This window comes from Peromyscus maniculatus, chromosome X (assembly GCF_049852395.1).
Source record: "Peromyscus maniculatus bairdii isolate BWxNUB_F1_BW_parent chromosome X, HU_Pman_BW_mat_3.1, whole genome shotgun sequence".
Classification (NCBI taxonomy): Eukaryota; Metazoa; Chordata; class Mammalia; order Rodentia; family Cricetidae; genus Peromyscus; species Peromyscus maniculatus.
The window spans coordinates 82395566-82416657 of record NC_134875.1 but is presented as its reverse complement, the minus strand read 5'-3'; the positions used below and the strand labels follow the sequence as shown (position 1 = coordinate 82416657).

The 21092-nt window shown below is 42.0% G+C and overlaps 1 protein-coding gene and 1 long non-coding RNA gene across 3 annotated transcripts in view; one reads left to right on the top strand and one right to left on the bottom strand.

Annotated features, from left to right (window-relative positions):
* Nucleotides 1-526: 526 nt before the first annotated feature.
* On the bottom strand, nucleotides 527-10300 carry LOC143270682 (uncharacterized). The gene is made up of 2 exons (XR_013047923.1): nucleotides 9996-10300; nucleotides 527-836 (listed from the first exon to the last, which is right to left on the bottom strand). It is a non-coding gene; the product is annotated as an uncharacterized LOC143270682 (long non-coding RNA).
* Nucleotides 10301-16553: 6253 nt separating this feature from the next.
* Chic1 (cysteine rich hydrophobic domain 1) overlaps nucleotides 16554-21092 on the top strand; it is a 45430-nt gene continuing 40891 nt past the window's right edge. For both annotated transcript variants that reach the window (XM_042269679.2, XM_006991576.4), the window contains exon 1: nucleotides 16554-16984. In XM_042269679.2, the coding sequence (XP_042125613.1) occupies nucleotides 16686-16984 (299 nt within the window). In that variant the 5' untranslated portion in view covers nucleotides 16554-16685. The remainder of the gene's footprint in view (nucleotides 16985-21092) is intronic.

Sequence of the window (21092 nt, the reverse complement as noted above, 5' to 3'; positions counted from 1 at the left end):
TTTTTTTGGTTTTTTTCGAGACAGGGTTTCTCTGTGTAGCTTTGCGCCTTTCCTGGAGCTCACTTGGTAGCCCAGGCTGGCCTCGAACTCACAAAGATCCGCCTGCCTCTGCCTCCCGAGTGCTGGGATTAAAGGCGTGCGCCACCACGCCCGGCTCTGATTATCTTAATAAGTGATAAAAACCCATCTTTTTTTTTTTTTTTTTTTTTTTTGGTTTTTCGAGACAGGATTTCTCTGTGTAGCTTTGCGCCTTTCCTGGATCTCATTCTGTAGACCAGGCTGGCCTCGAACTCACAAAGATCCACCTGCCTCTGCCTCCCAAGTGCTGGGATTAAAGCATGCACCACCTCCTGCACCACCACCACCTGGCTAAAAACCCATTTTAATGGGACACCTGTGCAGCCTTGAGGCAGGGGGTAGGGCTTGGATTTGCCTCTACAGGATGTGCCTCCCCATGGGAGGCCTTGCCCTCTTGTGGAAGGGAGTGGGGGATGGGTTGGGAGGGGGAGGCTGGAGGGTGGGAGGAGGGAAGAGGGAAATCTTTGGTGTGTAAAATGAACCAAGGAGCCTTTTGTTTTTGGTTTTGTTTTTTGAGACAGGGTTTCTCTGTGTAGCTTTGTGCCTTTCCTGGATCTCGCTCTGTAGACCAGACTGGCCTTGAACTCACAAAGATCTGCTTGGCTCTGCCTCCGATTGCTGGGATTAAAGGCGGGCGCCACCACCGCCCGGCTTGGTGTGTAAAATGAATGAAAATTTTTATTTCTTAACTAAAAAAAATAAATCTTAAAAAAAATCCATCTTAATTGCGAACAGAGTCATTTCCTGGACAGGGCATCCTGGAAGATACAAAATGGAAAAAGAAAGCTAAGCATTAGCATGCAAACCATTCTCTCTCGCTTTGACTTCCCCACCATGATGCCTTGAACTGTGAACTAAAATCAACCTGCTTTGCCTTAAGCTGCTTTCATCAGAGTAGTTTATCACATTGACAGGGAAAGAAACTAAGGCACTTATGGCAGAAATGCAAACTGAAACCACAGTAAGACACTTCCTTATGCTTGCTAGAATGATTACAGCAAAGACAAAAGCTAAGTGTTAGCTAGGCTGTGAAACAAAGTCTTTGCATAACATAAGAATGCAAATTAGAAAATCCATTATGGCCAGGCACTGGTGGCCCTCGCCTTTAATCCCAGCACTCGGGAAGCAGGGGAAGCAGAGGCAGGCAGATATCTGTGTGTTTGAGAACAGCCTGGTCTACAAAGCGAGTTCCAGGATAGCCAAGGCTACACAAAGAAACCCTGTCTTGAAAATTCAAAAATAAAAAAATCCATTATGCAAAGCAGTATGGAAATTGTTTTAAAGACTAAACACGGAAATACTATATGGTCAGTATACACACAGTAAAAGAATGAGCTAGAGTTTGCAATGGAATCCTGTTCAAGCAAAATAAAGAAGGAAATCATATAATTTATTTTATAAGTTTTAAGAATCTGGAAGACATTAAGTGAAATAAACCACACAGAAAGACAAATGTCATATCATTTCACTTATATGTGAAGTCTAACAAACCTGACTTCACAGAACTTGAGTGGAATAGTGTTTACCAAGTGATTAAGGGTAACGTGAGGAAATGTTGGTCAAAGATAGAATATTTCAATATTTCAGTTAGATAGTAGGCACAAAGTTGAAGAGATCTATTGAAAAACATACTGACTGTAGTTAATGAGACACTGTATTCTTTTTTTTTTTGGTTTTTTGAGACAGGGTTTCTCTGTAGCTTTGTGCCTTTCCTGGATCTCGCTCTGTAGACCAGGCTGGCCTCAAAATCACAAAGATCTGCCTGCCTCTGCCTCCCGAGTGCTGGGATTAAAGGCACACGCCAACACCGCCCAGTGAGACACTGTATTTTATTCTTAAATAATGCTTCAAGTAGGTTCAAGAGCTCTCTATACAAACATTATAACTACAATGAGTTTGACTTAACCATTTCACTATATATATTTTTAATTAATTTACTTTTATGTGTATGGGTGTTTTGCCTGTATGTCTGCTGTGACTGGTGCCTACAGAAGCCAGAAGAGGGCATTGAATCCCCCTGGGACTGGAGTTACAGAAATTGTAAACTGCCAAATGAGTGTTGGGAGCCAAACCCAAGTCCTGTGGAAGAGCAACCAGTGTTCTTAACTGCTGAACCATCTCTCCAGACCCTGAATTTATTTTAAACGAAACCTCATGTTTTTCATGATGAATATATACACTCTTATTTGTCAAGGTATTTTGGTGTGTGTTTGTGTATGTGTTTCTCTCTGTGTGTGCATGTGTGTTGCTGCTACTGGATATAGAATCTGGAACTCAGAGATCTGCCTACCTCAGTGCTGGGATTAAAGGTGTGTGCCACTACCACCCAACCAACATTTGTTGTTAATGCTGTCAGATCACCAAGGAAAGCCAATCCAGAACAGAAGGAGAAAAGTATAATCGCAGAGAATGTGTAGTGTAAACCATTAACTAGAAAGAATTTTAGGATCAATAGTAGATAGCAAAAGGCAAATTCAGATAGGAATATGGTGCTGACTTAACATCTATTCTAAGAAAAAGTACTAACAAATAATAGTAGTGTTACAGAAAACCAAGTAGGAGTTGGGGATTTAGCTCAGTGGTAGAGTGCTTGCCTAGCAAGCACAAGGCCCTGGGTTCAGTCCTCAGCTCTGGAAGAAAAAAAATACTGAATTAAAATTTCAGGTGGTGGCGCAGGCCTTTAATCCCAGCACTTGGGAGGCAGAGGCAAGAGGATCACTGTGAGTTCAGGGCCAGCCTGGTCTACAGAGTGAGTTCCAGGACAGGCTCCAAAGTTACACAGAGAAGCCTTGTCTCAAAAAGAAATTGTGTACAGAAAGCCAAGTAGGATGCTAGAATGTTCATCAGTGCAGGACAATAACAAAGCTCTCCGCCGAGGTGCCACTAAAGACCACATAGGAAGCCTGGCTTTCCATCTTCGCCTAACTATGTTAGTAGTTCTTCACTCATAGATTACTTACCTTCTGCTATTTATGATACATATACAAAATATGTGTTGTTGTGCTGTCTGTGTTAATAGTGAAGCTTTAAGGCAACAGAAGGCTGCATATTAACAGTTATGTTACACATGTGACTCAGGGTGTACGGTGACAGAGTACTTGCTCAGCATCACAAGGCTCTAGTTTCTTCCCCTAGCAACACACACACACACACACACACACACACACACACACACACACACACTTATATATATGCATAATTGTGTGAGGGTTGGTGCCCTAAAATTCTACATTATTCAGGGGTCAACTGTTTAGACACAGATGCATATGTGTTGCATTAGCGTATGTGTTTGTGTGGGAGTGGGGGGAGGGGGTATAAGAAGGGGGAGGGGTGGAGGGAGGGAAGTACAGAGAGCAAGGAATTAGCATATGTGATGGTAGCAGCTGGCTAAGTTTCTTAAGGTGTCTATTGCGGTAAGAAAACACCATGACCAAAAGCAAGTTGGGGAAGAAAGGGTTTATTTGTCTTGCACTTCCACATTGCTGTTCATCATTGGAGGAAGTCAGGACAGGAACTCAAACAGGGCAGGATCCTAGAGGCAAGAGCAGAGGCCATGGAGGGGTGCTGCTTACTGGCTTCCTCCCCATGGTTTGCTCAGCCTGCTTTCTTATAGAACCCAGGACCAGCAGCCCAGGGATGGCATCACTCACCATGGGCTGGGCTCTCCCTAGTTGATCACTAATTAAGAAAATGCCTTCCAGCTGGATCTCAGGGAGGCATTTTCTCAATTGAAGGGCCTTCCTCTCTGATGACACTAGCTGTCAAGTGGACATAAAACCAACCAGTCCACTAAGCAAGTAAAAAAATACATATGTTCATACTACAGGACACAGAAAACTTGCTTGGCAGAAGGTAACATGCATGCACAATAGAAATGCTTGACGAACTAGGGAGAGCAGAGCGCCTCGTCAGTTTAACGAGGCTTTCTAAAAGTCAACAGCTAGCACACAGTTCACAGCTAAGGCAGGGACTAACAACGGAGTCTGTTCTTACCAGACTTTGAAAAAATACTTACTCTTTTATGTGTACATATGTATGTGTTTGAGTGTATGGATGTGGACCACCTGCAGAGGTCAGAAGAAGGCATCAGATCCCCTGGTTCTAGAATTAAAGGTAGTTGTGATCTGCCATGATGTGCTGGGGACTAAACCCAGGTCTTCTACAAGAGTAGTAAGTTCTCTTAACCACTGAGACATTGCTCCAGCCCCTGTTCTTAAGACACTTATTACTAGATTACTAGAAGTTCTAGTCAGAGGATGAGAGGATTTAAGGCAAACTTTCAGGAAAAGAAAAAGTAATAGTATCCCCATTTCTAAATAGCGTAATTGGTGATGTAGAAACTCCCAAGTAGTCTACTGAAAACTCTTATAACTAATAAATGGGGCCAGCAATATCCTAAGATATAAGATAATCACAAAAATAAAAGTCATGCTTCTATATACAAACAACGAACACATGGAAACATAAGTTAGAAGTACAATTATCACAAGTGCACCGGACAAAATAAAGTATTAGATATAAACTTAACACAGAAGTGTGTAGTGTACAGAACTTACATGTAGAAAATAGAAAACTGCTAAGGAAAAAAATCAAAGGCCTAAATACATAGTGAATTGGTGGGTTAAAAGATTAAACATAGTAAATGAAAACAGATTTCCCTTTATTGATTTATTGGTTTAACAAATGCCCATCAAAACTCTACCTGTGTTTTTGTATATATAGGCAAGCTTATTCTAATATTTATATAAAAAGTCACATGGCCTCAAACACCAAGCTGGACAAAAACTGAAGAAAAACTCCATCTAAAGCTATGTCACTGTCAAGTTGCATGTAACCAACCGTGAAAAGAAGCCCTGAAAAGAATCTGAAGAGCAGGCTGGAGAGATGGCTCAGCGGTTAAGAGCACTGGCTGTTCTTCCAAAGGTCCCAGCAACCACATGGTGGCTCCCAACCATCTGTAATGAGACCTGGTATCTTCTTCTGGCATGCAGGTAGAACACTGCGTACATAACAAATCTTTAAAAAAGAAGGAGGAGGAGGAAGAGGAGAAGAAGAAGAAAACTCTTCTTGAATTAAAAAAAAAGAATCTGAAGAGCAAAGAGCACATACAACAGCAGATTTCTCATCACAACCATGTGAGGAGAAGACCACAGAGCTACTTTTTCAAATGGTTAAGAGGAAAGTCTACAAACCTGGAATCCTATGTCTAAAAAAAAATCATCTTCTCAAAGTGAAATAGGAATCAAGACTTTCCTGAACAAAGAAATTCTGAGGTAACCCACAGCTAGAAGTTAGTTCTGTCCTGTAAGATCAGAAAGGAAGTTTATCACGTGGATCTGGAAGATTCAGTGCAGGAGGGGATAAAAAAGGATGAAATACATCACATTTTTGTGCTTTTTTTTTTTTTGAGACAAGGTCTCACTGTTCTTGACTGGCCCAGAACTTGCTACACAGACCAGGGCTAGCCTTGAACTGACAGACACCTGCGTGCCTCTGCCTCTCCAGTGCTGGCATTAAAGGTGAGGCCTATTTTGTTCATTCATCCAGTTTGAGATGAGATCTCATTATGTAGCTCAGACAGGCCTCAAAATCACAATCTTTCTGCCTCAGCCTCCTTGGTGCTTGGATGACTGGCATGTACCACCATACCTAGATTTATTTATTTATTTTTCTTATTGTTCATTTGCCTAAAATATAACTGCTGGAAATAATGACAGTACTGGTTTACCATGGAAATTGAGTATATTCTGTTAAATTTTCACTATATGTGAAGCAACTTAGTGCTATATGAAAGCAAAGTTCAATTGTTTTAAAATGGATATCATAAGCCCCAAAGCAATCACTAAAAAGCCAACAACAGCAAAATAAACTATAAATGATACTACATGAGAGAAAATAGTATGCAATCTTAAATTAAGTTCAAGTAAAACCATATCAATTGTGGCTGGAAAGGTGGTTCAGTGGTTAAGAGTGCATACTACTCTTGCAGAAGACCTGAGTTCAGTTCCCAGCACCCATGTTGAGTGGCACACAACTGGCTATGCCCCAGTTCTAGGGGCTCTAACTTTGTCTTCTGACTTCACCATGTACCTATACTCATGTGAACATGCCCACACACAGACACGCATGCATACACATAATTTTAAATATATTTTTAAAAAACAAATAAAGGGAGGAGGAGAGAGAAAGGAAGGTTAAATGCAATAAATTGAAACATTGACAAAGGTTATTTGTATACAACTATATAAATATTCCCTTTTTTATTTTATGGAGGTTTTTGCCTCAAAATATATATGGCTTTTTTATTTTGTTTTTTGCAATTTTTTTTTTTGGGGGGGGGTTCAAGACAGGGTTTCTCTGTGTAGCTTTGCGCCTTTCCTGGAACTTGCTTTGGAGACCAGGCCGGCCTTGAACTCACAGAGATCCACCTGCCTCTGCCTCCTGAGTGCTGGGATTAAAGGTGTATGCCACCACCGCCTGGCTGTTTTTTGCAATTTTTTATAATTAAACTACAATTATATCATTTCCCTCCTCCTTCCAACTCTTCTCATATGTCTTCCTCTCAAATTTATGGCCTCTTTTTCTTTATTATTCTTTTATATATATGTATATATATGCACATAAATATATAATTTGATGCTTTTGACACAGGCTACTGCCATACATCTCCAGCTGACCACAAATTCATGTCAGTTTTTCTGGCTCAGCTTCCCAAGTGGTTGGGAGGTGTCAGAATTAGCTTCAGCTATCAACTTGACACAAATCTAGAATTACCTGGGAAAGGGAACCTCAGCTGAAGAATTGCCCATATCAGATTGGCCTGTAGCCATTCATGAGGCATTTTCTTCTTTTATTATTATTACTTTGCGTGTGTGTGTGTGTGTGTGTGTGTGTGTGTGTGTGTGTGTGTGTGTGTGTGCCTGTGGAGATCAGAGGGATTCAATTCTCTTTCCACCATGGGACACAGGGACCAAACCCAGGCACTCAGACTTGGCAGCAAAGACCCTTCCCCCACTGAGCTATCCGCCCCCCCCCCCCCCCCCCCCGCCACGTGAAGCACTTCCTTAATTGCTAATTTGTATAGGAGGGCTCAGCCCACTTTGGGAAGCAGCAACCTCGGGCAGGTGAGCTATATAAGAAAGACAGGTGATCAAGCCAGAAGAGGGTGGCCACCAAGCAGCATTCTTCCATGGTCTCTGTTTAAGTTCCTGCCTCCAGGTCCCTGCCCTGGCTTCTGTTGATGATAAACTGTTATCTATAAGCAAAATAAACCTTGTCCTCCCCAAGTTGGTTTTGGTCAGTGTCTCATCACAGCAATAGAAAGCAAACTAGAGCAGGAGGTGTGGAGTAGTAGCAGAGCACTTGACCAGCATGAATAAGACCCTGGGTTTCATCGTCAGGACCACAAAAAATGAAAATAAAAGGAATCAATTCTCCAAAGAAGATATAATAGTGCTAAAGACATAGGCACCTAAAAAGACAGCATGCAAGTACATGAGCAAAAACTGCTAGAAATGAAAACAAAGCCAGTTGTGTAGTCTAGAGAGAACACATTCCTGACTATAACTGATAGAGTAGGCAAAAAGTCAGCAAAATCTAAAGTAGATAGCAGTCCCCCCCCCCCCTCTCTCTCTCTCTCTCTCTCTCTCTGTTTTTTCAAGACAGGGTTTCTCTGTATAACAGCCCTGGCTGTCCTGGAACTCACTTTGTAGACCAGGCTGGCCTCGAACTCACAGAGATCCACCTGCCTCTGCCTCCCGAGTGCTGGGATTAAAGGTGTGTGCCACTGCCGCCCGGCTAGATAGAAGTCTTAATCAACTTAATAAAGTTAACATTTATGGACCACAAATGCATGGAAAGCACAGAGAACACTTAGCAAGATGTGTCATATGTGGGCTATAAAATAGATCTTAATAAAATTTGAGAAAACAATAGAAATTATATGACCTCTATGTTCATACTCCAAAAACATAATCTAAATCATAAACAGAGAGTCAGTAATTTGGAAGTATTTAGAAACTCTACAGCATACTTTTAAAAAAACCCATGGGTCCCAGAAGTCTCAAGAGAAATTAAAATGTTTTAACTAATTGAAAATAAAAGTACAGCACATCACTTATGCACTGTAGCTAAATCCTGGAGACATAATTATAGGATTAAATGTCTATATAACAAAAGAAAGATTTGAAGGGAACAAATTAAGGATCCACCATAAAAACCTGGAAGGGGTAAGGAAATTAAACCTAAAGTCAGAAGTAGAAAGAAATCACTGAAACTGAAGGCAATAGAAAACACATTGACAGAAAACTTTGACCCTTGTACTTTCAGCCACCATCACTGAACTGATCAAATGCCACCACAGCAACAGTAAACTGCAGTTTGGGCCAAGTCTCTGTCTCTACTGCCAGGAGCCACCCAGAGCCAGTGACCTGATGTTACTGGGATTAACCAACCCCAAGACAGGCAGATCTCTGTGAGTTTGAAGCCAGCCTAATCTACACAGTGAGTTTAGGTCAGCCAAGATACATAGAGAGACCTTGTCTACACACACACACACACACACACACACACACACACACACACACACACATAAGCACAATTTTTAAAAGCAGGGAAGATCTCTCATGTCTTTATTCAACAGGAAAATGAAAAATCAAAAGAAGGATGAAATGCCACTGCATACCTACATATAACAAGGACTAGATACAGAATGACTGTAATGTAACAGAGTAAGACAGACAACAGCAACTGTTGAGATGAGATGGGAAAAGATTGGTTGCTATTTAGAGAGTAAAGCATAGGTTTTCCATGACACTTGGCAAATGCATTCCTCTGGGTAACCCCTAAGAAACTTGGAAATATGTGCCTGTATGGACTACTAAAAGCAGCATTATTCCCAGTACTTGTATTGTTCCTATTCCTATTCATAATAGGCAAAAGAAAAAGCAACCTAATAACCACCAATTGATGGATGCAAACAAAATATGATTTATTCATAAACATAATTTTATTCGGCCATTCAAAGAACAAAGTACTAGCAAACTTATGTATCATGAAAAAAATTGTATCACACAAAACGAACAAGCCCAATATAAATACTGCATGTTGTGTCATTCTATTTCTATGAAATGTCCAGGATACACAAATCCACTGGAACACAGTTTAGATTACTGGTTGCTAGTGGCTGGAAAGAGGGGTGAACTGGGAATGGCCATTAATGGAGTGATGATAATGTTCTGGAAACATTTGTGAATATACCAAAGAATATTAAATGGTATGCTTTAGAATAAAATGTATATTATATTTCAAAAAAAATCAGTCACAGGTTTCTATTTTAGGGAATTAAAAAGAAAACATAATTTTTGGCCAGGCATGATTGTGCATGGCTTTAATTCCAGCACTTGGGAGGCAGAGGCAGATGGATCTTTGTGAGTTCAAGGAGAAACTGGTTTACATAGTGAGTCCCAGGCTAGTCAGGGTTACATAGTAAGATCATATCACATTGATCACATTCAACCCATTGCTCTCTGTTGTTACCACTGAACCCCTTGTTCTTCCTAACAAACCTCCCTTCTTTCTCTCTCTCTCTCTCTCCCTCTCCCTCCCCCCCCCCGGGTGTGTGTGTGTGTGTGACCCACTCCATTTAATTGGGGCTGCTTGCATGAACATGGGTGGGACTTATTTACTTAAGCAAGGAAAATATACCAGGGGCTACACCACTGGGGAATAGAATCCCCCCTTCCTCACTGGGATTTCTCATTGCCTCATCTATCCCAGATTTGGGGATGAAGAAGCCAGAACTGTAGTAATACTAGTTGGGACAGATATAAATTTACCCCCAACTCAGTTCTTTCTAGCCAAAGGACCAGAAGAGGAGCAGCACAGCTAAGTGGAAAAACCTTTAGATGGTTGGTTACCTGCATAGTAACTGTAAACACCACAGAAAAGAACTCCAGTTCCGCCTTCATCTACACAGCAAGGCCAAGTTTGTTGCTTGACTCCCATACTTCTGAAGCTGCAAATAATGGTGGGGAAAGGCCAAAGAGACCATCAGATCATTCTCTCTTTTTTTTTTTTTTCCAGAGGTGAGGACCGAACCCAGGGCCTTGCATTTGCTAGGCAAGCGCTCTACCACTGAGCTAAATCCCCAACCCAGGATTTCTCATTTTTACTCATCAACTGCAAGGCACTTCTATCTTCAGGACTGGTGCAAATGACATGAGAAGCCCAATTCCTCACCTCATTCAGCAGTATAAGTACCCCAATCAGAGTGTCAATCAAATCAAGGGAGTAGAGCCAGCAGATATCAGTCAAAAGAGAAAGCTGGCCGGGCGGTGGTGGCACACGCCTTTAATCCCAGCACTCAGGAGGCAGAGCCAGGCGGATCTCTGTGAGTTCGAGGCCAGCCTGGGCTACCAAGTAAGCTCCAGGAAAGGCGCAAAGCTACACAGAGAAACCCTGTCTCAAAAAACCAAAAAAAAAAAAAGAGAGAGAGAGAGAGAGAGAGAGAGAGAGAGAGAGAGAGAGAGAGAGAGAGAGAAAGCTGAAAGGGTATCCAGGCTCTCATGAGCTAACAGGAGGACACTCACATTTTACTTCAAAACAACTCATTAACTGATACTATACACCTTCGGGAGGCAGAAGCAGGTGGATCTCGGTGAGTTTCAGGCCTGGTCTACATAGTGAGTTCTAAGCCAGCCAAGAGTACATAGTAAGACCTTGTCTCAAAAAAAGAGGAGGAGGAGGAAGAGGGGGAAGGAGACTCAAAATAGGACAAATAAGTCCATACCAAACTACATACTAATTAAATTTGTTGCTGTTAACAACAAAGAAAGATATTTAAAGCATCCATCAAACTGGGCGGTGGTGGCGCATGCCTTTAATCCCAGCACTCAGGAGGTGGAGCCAGGCAGATCTCTGTGAGTTCGAGGCCAGCCTGGGCTACAGAGTGAGTTCCAGGAAAGGCTCAAAACTACACAGGGAAACCCTGTCTCAAACCCCCCCCAAAAAAAAACCAAAAAATAAAAATAAAGCATCCAGCAAATAAACAAAATATCTTTGACAACTCAAAACCAAGAGATTGTTCTTTCTCTAAAACACGTGGGCACATGAAACAAGTGGCATCACCTTCTTCAAATGCTGAAACTGCCGTCAGTCCAAATTTATACACCGTACAAAGTGCAAATAAGTTACTGCCAATGGCCTCGAAGAATGAGTACGGGGGCTGGGGAAGGAGTCTCACAGTCGGAGTACTTCTCCCCGTGTGTGTGTGTGTGAGGTCCTGGGTTCCATCCCCAGCATGGCAAAAGAAAAAAAAAGACCAGAATCAAGAACATGGAGCAAAGACTACATAGGAAAGACAACAAAAATGTCAAGTATCTTGGATTAGCAGCAACAAAAAAGAACAGTAAGCAAAAATATGAATAAACACCTCTTTCATATTTATAAATGGTGCTGGCCATTGAGTTGTTGTAAATAAATCATTTAAAAGACAGATAAGCTATGATAAAAAGATAGATAATAACTCATGAGAATGTCAACTGATAGTGCCACTCTGGAAAAATACTTCAACAATTTTATTAAGTTCAACATAATCTTTGTAAAAAAATTTTATCATTAACTGTGTGTGTGCACATGTCTGCAGGCTAAAGGCATCTGCTCTGTGGGAACTGGATTTACCAGCTGTGCACTGCCCAAATAAAGAGGGTTGAGAGCCAAAGTCAGAACTTAATGTGCTCTTAACATCTGAGCCATCTCTCCAGCTCCAAAGTTCAACAGTCTTTTTTTTTTTTTTTTTTTTTTTTTTGGTTTTTCGAGACAGGGTTTCTCTGTGTAGCTTTGCGCCTTTCCTGGAACTCACTTGGTAGCCCAGGCTGGCCTCGAACTCACAGAGATCCACCTGGCTCTGCCTCCCGAGTGCTGGGATTAAAGGCGTGCGCCACCACCGCCCGGCTAAGAGAGAGGGGCAGAGCACATGCCGCTGGGAGCTCTGCCTTCTTTTTTTTTTTTTTTTTTTTGGTTTTTCGAGACAGGGTTTCTCTGTGTAGCTTTGCGCCTTTCCTGGAACTCGCTTTGGAGCCCAGGCTGGCCTCGAACTCACAGAGATCCGCCTGCCTCTGCCTCCCGAGTGCTGGGATTAAAGGCGTGCGCCACCACCGCCCGGCTAACAGTCTTAAGTATATGGCCCAGAATTCCACTTAAACATATCTATTTGAGAAAAAAATTAAGCCAGGTGGTAGTGGCATACACCTGTAATCTCAGCAGGTGGATCTCTGTGAGTTCGAGGTCAACCTGGTCTACAAAGTGAGTTCCAGGACAGCCAGGGCTGTTACACAGAGAAACCTTGTCTCAAAAGAAAGAGGGAGGAGGGAGGAAGGGAGGGAGAGAGGGAGGAGGAAGAGAGGGAGGGAGGGAGGGAAGGAAAGAAGGAAATTACACTTGATCTTAGCCAAAAGGCCGAGAAGCGATGGAAAGAAGGAAATTAAAATTAAAATGTTTCAGAGACATATAAATGTCCATAACAACAGTTTCACAATATACAAAAGGTGAAATGAATCCAAATGTCATCACCAAGTGAATGAATAAGCAAAATGTAATATACCACAACAATGAAATATTATTTATCCATTAAAAGTAATGAAGTCCTAATAAATGATACAATATGATGAACCTCAAAGACACACTAAGCAAAGGAAGGTGTCAGAGACAACATATTTTATAATACAATATATTTGAAAAGCCCTGCTAAAGAAATACCAACTCAATGCCTGGGGGGCGGGGCGCTCAACAACCTAAGACAGAGCGCCTGTGTGGCCTGGGCAAGTGTCTCCATGACGGGTAAAGTGACCTGCTGACATCCCACAAAACCTAAGTCAGAATCTCATTTTTTAGTAAAAGGGGGACCTGTAGGGTCCTGGCCCCCGTTTTGGGTAGCTGTTGCCTTGCTTGCTGACCTTGACCTTGATATCCTCCCTATGCTAATTTCCTGCCGGGTTCCACCCTCCTGAATGCTTAAGGGAAGTTCCTTGTCTGTGTATCCTGCATAATGGGCGTTAACAGCTTAGATGCAAAATTGTCTACATCAGTAGCTAACTTCTGCCCTCCGGGGTTCTCCCATTGTACTGTAAGCCTGTATTTAAGACCTCCTCCCTCCTTCAATAAACAGCATTCTGCATTAAATAAAAAAAAGAAAGAAATACTAACTCACAACACAGATTGAGAGTTACATAGGATTGAGAATGAGAATGGGGGCAGGTATTGAAATGGGGCACATACTCTAAAATTAGTTTGTGGTGATGACTCCACAATTCTGCAAATTGACTAACATCACTGAATTGCATACTTTAACAAAATAAACAAAGCTATCTTTTAAAACTGTGAAACCCTCTCAGACTATTAAACCCATGACTTTGTTCCTCAGGCCTCTATCTATTAGATGACAAATTTGCCCTCATGACCTCCTTAGCACTTTAGGTAAACAAAACCTTATACCACCTGCTTTCCTCTCTATCCACTCCCTAATTTACTATGCTGAAAGCTAACTTATCATTTCAAAGCCATCACGCTTCATGTGTTCTCTGACAGTGGATACACAAAACCTGTTTTTCTCAGCTTTCCCAATCTAAATCCTCCTGGCAGAACTGATTACCTTTGCAATCACATATGCTTTTTCAGCACCGTGTATGTGCAGGACAACAGATGAGCTGATCAGATTGTACTTGCCCACTTGGCCAAATGCAGCACTCCTCCAAACTACTTTGTCCTTTTGACTTCTGACTAAATGTCAGCTGCCTCTTTCCAATTTATTTAGTTTGTTTTATTTTGTTTGAGATGGTGTCCAAGGCTGACCTCATACGAACTGTGTAGCCAAGGATGAACTTGAACTTCTGATCCTCCTGCCTCCACCTCCCGACTTTGGGGATTACAAATATGCACCCCCGTTCCCAGTTTACGCTGTGCTGGAGATTAGAGCGAGGGTTTTCCTGCATGATAGGCAAGCCTTCTACGAACTAAACTACATCTCTGGACTCTCCGCTTTGCAATTTACAGTACAATTCCCCAGCCCTCTCTCCCTTCCTCTTCCCATCTCCCCTGGTCACCAGTGCCTACTTTACAATAGTTCCAATGTCTTGTTGCATTTATCACAAAACCCCACCCTTACTCCTTTCCCGTTCTGTCTACTATTCCTTCCTAGACTATAATTTTTGCGTGATGAAAAGGAGAAGCTACCACGGGAGCAGTAATCAGCAAAACAGTATTATTCCCTCTAGATATTGATTTACTGGACTCTTTGTGGATAGGATGTTTGGGAAATATTTAATCTCCTCTGTGATTTTTGTCTTGCTTCTTAGAATGGGCACAGAATATTGAAGTTGATCCTAGGTCTAAGGTTATTCACTCTCATTGTTGATATAATATGCTTAATAGCACTGGGAAAACCAATGATTATTATGAAATCTTTTAAGATTCTATCTTTTATCTTAATCTCTGGCTAAAGTAAAGTTCTATATACAACAAAAAGCTACAGTTCTTCCTTATAGATAATGTTACAACTTACTTTTCAATTCCAAAATAGCCAAGCTATTGAATATAATGAAAAAATTAATATTAAGAACACCAATTGTTTGATATTTGAACAATATCTCTTATAGTAAACATTTCTCTCCTCCTCACATACCTAAATACTTTGCTTAGTACCACTCTGCTGCAGATGCAAGGCTCATTCTAAATTCCAGACTCTGTCCATTTTCCCAGTCACACCATCTAATCAGAACGGAAGCTCCAGTGCAGCAGAAGGCATAGGGAAGCAGGTATTAATATAGAGTACCTGGACCACCATATTCATTCTACTATGGAGTAGCTGCACTACTCTACAGTCTTAATGGCACAAATTCTGTGCTGCTGCCAGCTATGAACCAGTTTGGTACCTTACCTAGAAACGTGAAATGTGTGGTCTCTGTGGTGTAGAGAAGATGAAGTAGAATGTTTGAAATGGGGGGTGGGGGGTGGGAGAAAGGGTCACTACAGACCTGAATGGATTATTTAAATTTCCTGACATTCAATTTTTCATCTTTTTAAAATGATTTCTTTATTTTTATTTTATGTGCTTTGGTGTTTTGCCCACATGTATATCTGTGTGAGGGTGTCATGTCCCCAGAACTGGAGTTACAGACAGTTGTGAGCTGCCACGTGGGTGCTGAGAATTGAACCCGGGTCCTCTGGAAGAGCAGCCAGTGCTCTTAACTGCTGAGCCATCTCTCCAGCCCATCAATTCTTTAAAATTCTGTAAAAGACATATAAAGGTACCTACCGCACCAGATTGTTTGAGTTAACTGAGATGTGGTATTTAGAAGAATATAGCTTGGAGTCTATAGAATAGGTGATGTTAATTAATATGTTTCTAAACTGGTATGCCCTCTACACACTCCAACTCCACTCCTCAAAATCCCAATTTCTTTTCCTTCCTTTCTTCTTTCCTTCCTTCCTTCCTTCCTTCCTTCCTTCCTTCCTTCCTTCCTTCCTTCCTTCCTTCCTTCCTTCCTTCCTTCCTTCCTTCCTTCCCTTCTTTTTTCTTTCTTTCTTTTCAAGACAGGGTTTCCCTCTGTAATCCTAGCTGTCCTGGAACTAGCTCTGTAGACCAGGCTAGCCTTACTCAAAGATTCTCCTGCTTCCGCTTCCCAAGCGCTGTTTAAAGGCATGAGCTACTACACCTGGCTTCAAACCCCCAATTGCAAACCTGCACATTCTTATTCATAAGAACCAACCAAAATGCACCACTCCACCCAGCCTTTCCAAGCAACTTGAGGCACTCTAGCTGTTTGGCTAAGAGTACAGGGCTTTGGGAGTAGGAAAGGAATCCAGATTTAAAAACTCGTCTATCAGTTACTAGCTCCATGACCTTGGACAAATTCCTTGCTCTCTTTGTATCGAGATTTCCCTTGTGTAATATTTGAATCAACATGGTACAGCCATCATAGGGTTGTGGGGAGATTAAATGAGATACGCACACAGAGCACTTAGCACAGTCTGTGACACTTAACAAGTCCCCAAAGTCCCATTCAGCAGGAGAAATTAATAGAAAGTTTCCTCTTTTGTAAAATGTTAATAAAAATGTTTACCCTTCTCTCAGGATTGAACAATCTCTGCGTAAGGGAATGACATATGTGTACCTGGAGATATTTTGGGCAAAGTCCTAACCTCTCTTTTATAGAATTTGATTTCCCTCGACTGCCTGCATAGAGGTAAATATATCCCGCATTAATTAACAGGCACTAAAACGAGAACGTACGTCCCTTGCGTACAAGGCTGACGTCCGAAGCGCAGTACGAAGATCAGCACCCGCAGACCGGACCTCGAGAATTCCCTGGAGTTCACCTCTATCGGCCCCCTCCCCTTGGAGCCGCGCAAGCGTACACCGAATTTACTCCCTGGTCCCTCATGCCCCCGCCTCCAACCCCCGCTCTGTCTGCCCAATACGCAGGCGCGTCTCCTCAAGTGCTTTCCCTACCCCCTCCTCTTTCTCTTCAGTCCATTCCCCCTCCTCTCTCAGTAGCTCCGCAGGTTCAAACTCTTCTCCCGGAGAGTGGCGGCGATCGTGAGGTCACGTGATGAGCATCCTGCTGCCCAACATGGCGGAGTTCGACACCATCTCGGAACTGGAGGAGGAAGAAGAAGAAGCAGCAACGTCGTCGTCGTCGCCGTCGTCGTCGTCGTCTTCGTCGGTATCTGGGCCTGATGAGGATGAGGAAGATGAGGAGGAAGATGAGGAGGAGGAAGAAGAGGAGGAGGAGGAAGAAGAAGAAGAGGAGGAGGAGGTGCCGCCCCCGCCACGGGTTGTGAGCGAGGAGCATCTGCGGAGATATGCCCCAGACCCTGTGTTGGTGCGCGGCGCGGGCCACATCACTGTGTAAGCGATTGGGGCCGGGGTCTTGCAGAGGCTGAGATTTGGCGACAGAGGAATGGGAAAGGGCATGGAAGGGCCTGCGGAATGGGAAAGGGCTAAGACATACTGTTAGCAAAGAACACCTGGTCTAAATAGAGAAACCGCAGATTGAATAGGTGTAGTGTCAAAGAAACGGGGAGAATGATGCCTCGACCCTTGAGGAAAGAGTGAGTGTAGGACATGGAGTTGCGGGGTGGGCAGCTAGAGGCACTGGAGTGTGGGTGATCCGCTTGTACGTGTGCTGGCAAGTGAATAGTCTCTAAACTGCAGGATGTACTAGGCTTCTCTGCTGCTAAGATTGATGGCTAGTGGAAAACCGAGACTGCTGTGACATGTGACAAGGTCTGGGCTTGGATTCTTCAAAACAAAAATGTGGTGCATTTTGTGAATAATATAAATATTCATCCACCCACATATTTATCCATCCATTCTTCCTATCCAATGCTTATATGAATGAATATCGTCATCCTTTCTCTGTTGAACGCACTGCTCTGACGTTCCTTTGATATCACATCATTAGAGGTTCGTGTTGATAGGAATCTATGCAAAGTAGAAAGAGCAATGGATAGCAGGTGAGAGATCTTGGTTGCTTATCTCAGTTTCCCTTCTTACTGGCCCTATGACCTTGGTCAGTTGAATCTAACTTCCGGGCCTTGGGTTCTCCATCTCCAAAATGAAGGGTTTGGAGTACGTGGTTTCTAAGCCCTTTGGCTCTGAAATAAATTAAGATGCCTACAGGGGATTTTGTATGCCCAAATACTAAATATACAAATATTAAATATGTAGGGAAATTGGCCCTTGATGAATTGAGGGTGATTTCTCTAAAACTCATCCAGGGTGGCTTCTTTTAAATTGAAATTCTGTATCATATTTGAGAAAATAAAGTGTGCAAGGGCTTCATATCGTCTTGGTTGTACAGTAAAAGAAGAAAAAATGATCTCTGGGCTCTGAAGAGTGCTTCCCCATTTTTATTTGCTTGGATTGTAAATACTTAAAATTTTGAATATGGTGTTGTGTTCATACTCCTAACTATGGAGTCTTTCACTGTGTTTTCAAAATAGATTTGCTCCTTCTCATCATGTCTCATTATCCTTAATTTTGATCATGGCTCACCTAGTCTCTTCGACTCAATTGAGTGCTTGCATGAAATCATACAGTATGTATCAACTCCTCAATCATTACCTTTTAATTTTTAACATAGTAACTATTTTGACTGTAATATACTTTTGAATCATTGAATGACTGTATTACCACATACTTTTTCAATTGTGGTGGGAGGCTTTGGGGAGAGTTTTAGGCCTGATTTTTGATTAGGTAATTTTCAGACAGTTTTTCTCAGTCCAGGATTTTTGCAGATAGCCTGCACTCTTCAGGTGACTGTACTGTTTTCCTTCCTTTCCTTTCTCCTAGGAAGACCATTATTCAAACTAATTATGATTCTGGTATCCAGGGTTCTTTTTGCTTGCAGGTTATTTTACATGACCAAACAGAGAAATGGTGTTTTATACTCCGACCCATGATTTTATGATCCAACTCCCCCCATTATTTTCTAAAATTCAGACAAAGAGTACATAGCAAGGAAGCATAATTTAAGTTCTCTAAAGCTCCCTCGTGGCTCCATTCTACTCACCACACAACCAATTTCATTTCTTCATTTAAAACAAAGCACTGAGATTTGCTGTGTCTAGCCTCTTGTAGTATAATTCCCTGCCAACACCCCCAACACACACACACAGTTTAAAAATTCTGGAATTACGAGTAAAGGGATAGTGCTAGTAGTATCTGGGTATTTATTGGAGAAAAGTCGGAAAAGCATAAGCCAATACTTAAATCACTAGACATGAATATAGTTTGAAAAATTGTCTAGTTTTGTTGTATACATTTTCTTATTTGGGAAGAGCATTTGATGCTAAATAGCTAACATTTTAAGAAAAAGACTAACTGTTTAAAAGGTCTGCTAGAAGCCAGGAAGGAAACCAGGCATGGTCCTTTGTCCCTGTGATTCCATCACCTGGGATAATAAGACAAGAAGAGTTTCATGACTTCAAGGCCAACCTGGGTTACATAATGAGTTCCAGGCCAACGTGGGTCATATAATGGTCTCTAGGCCATCCTGGGCTACAGAGCGAGACCCTATCTTTAAGAAAAATTTTTGTTGGGATTTGAGACGTGAACTATAATAACAGAACCTTCCATATGTCAAGTGAGGTAAAATCTGTAAGAATAATCTTAATCTGACACATCTAAAATATCAAATTTTGTTTTATTTTTTTTCTGACGTGTAGGCATGTGTAGATTGCTCTAAACTATATTTTATTGGGCTGCAGGGGTGTGATGCAACTCAAACTAGGGAATTGTACATCCAGGCAAGGGCTGTATGACTGAGCTACACCCCTGGCCCTATACCTATGTGAGTGAACTATTTCTTTCTTCTTCCTTCCTTCCTTCTTTTTTTCCTTGTTTTGTTTTAGTTTTTCGAGACAGGGTTTCTCTGTGTAACAGCTCTGGCTGTCCTGGAACTCGCTCTGTAGCCCAGGCTGGCCTCAAACTCACAGAGATCTGCCTGCCTCTGCCTCCCAAGTGCTGGGATTAAAGTAAAGGTACGCGCCCAGGTGAGTGAACTATTTCTTATTCTCTTGTACCCTGACTTTATTATCTGTTCAGTCTTCATCTGTAGATTTTGCTTCTATTAAAAGTTTAAAATTTGAGAGTTGTCACCATCCACTGGATTTTTTTAAAAGGAGAATATTTTGTAGCTTTTCACCATGAGTAAGAGATACATATTCAAGGCAATAGATATGTTTAACCTGATTCTAACTCAGTCTATCTTAAACCCAACATTTCCCCCCAATGGGTTATATTTCTGGTTGCCACATTTCTGGTGGTGACCCCAACATTCTACTCCCCTGGAGTAGTATTTGAAATCTTTGAGCAATTTTGACTCTTCTCCTTGAATTGCCCTATGTCCGAATTTCCCAGCATTATGTCATCATACATTTGGAAATTGGCTTAGACTTTTCATTTTCTCTATTCCTGTCTGGCAGCACTCTTGTTTGAGTTGCCATCCTTCTTGAATTATAGCCACAGTCTGCTGCCTCTCCTCATGTCATTGTGCATGTTTGTGCCAAACTCATTTTCTTCCAATTCCATTTAACCATGGCACTGTCCTGTTGCTTAGTGCACCCAACATCAGAATTCAAGGAGTCCCTCTCCTTCCCCAGAACTCATCTCATCTCTTCTGCCCTCCATAGCCTTCTAGTCTCTGCCCAAGCAAGGTCTTGTCCCATAAGGCAGCCCCAGGCTCCAATGGTGCCTCACTTTAACTCTCTCTAGAATCTACAGTCTAAATTGCCCTGTAAATATATTCAATCCCCAAACCTTCTGATAGCCAAATCCCCTTTAGCTGCTATCTAATCTCTCTTCTTCTCCAAATTCCTTAAAAGGACATCCATCTACCCTATTTACCTACTCTGATCTGGATTCTGCCACCTTAACTGTGAAGAATCTGGCCTCAGTTGAGATCACCATGATCAGAGACTGGGAGTACAGTTTTGTAACAGAGTACTTGCCTGGCATGTATTTTTCATTAACAGTCTTTTTCCTATCTTGCTTCTTAAATACCACTGATCTCCAAAATTTCATGCTTAGCCCTCTACTCTTACTATCTACACATCTTAAATGGTTTTTTCTTTCTTCTTGTGGTGTCAGTTATCCAGAGTTTCCGTGTGTGTGTGTGTGTGTGTGTGTGTGTGTGTGTGTGTGTGTGTGTGAGAGAGAGAGAGAGAGAGAGAGAGAGAGAGAGAGAGAGAGAGAGAGAGAGACTCTGCTCAGGCTCTTCCCTGGGCTACTTAACCCTCAAACATGCCTCATCATTCTCTCTATATTGTCCATCTCAGTTGAGTGGACCTCCTGTTACTCATCACAGCATGCTATTTCTACTCTTATGTGCGTTCAAGCTAGTGCTTCAATCTTAAATGCCAGTACATGCCTCCCTTCACCCTAGCTTTCCAAATGTCACCATTTCCTGCAAGTCTTCTTTGCCCTTGCTAAATTGTAAGCTACAGCAGCAAGA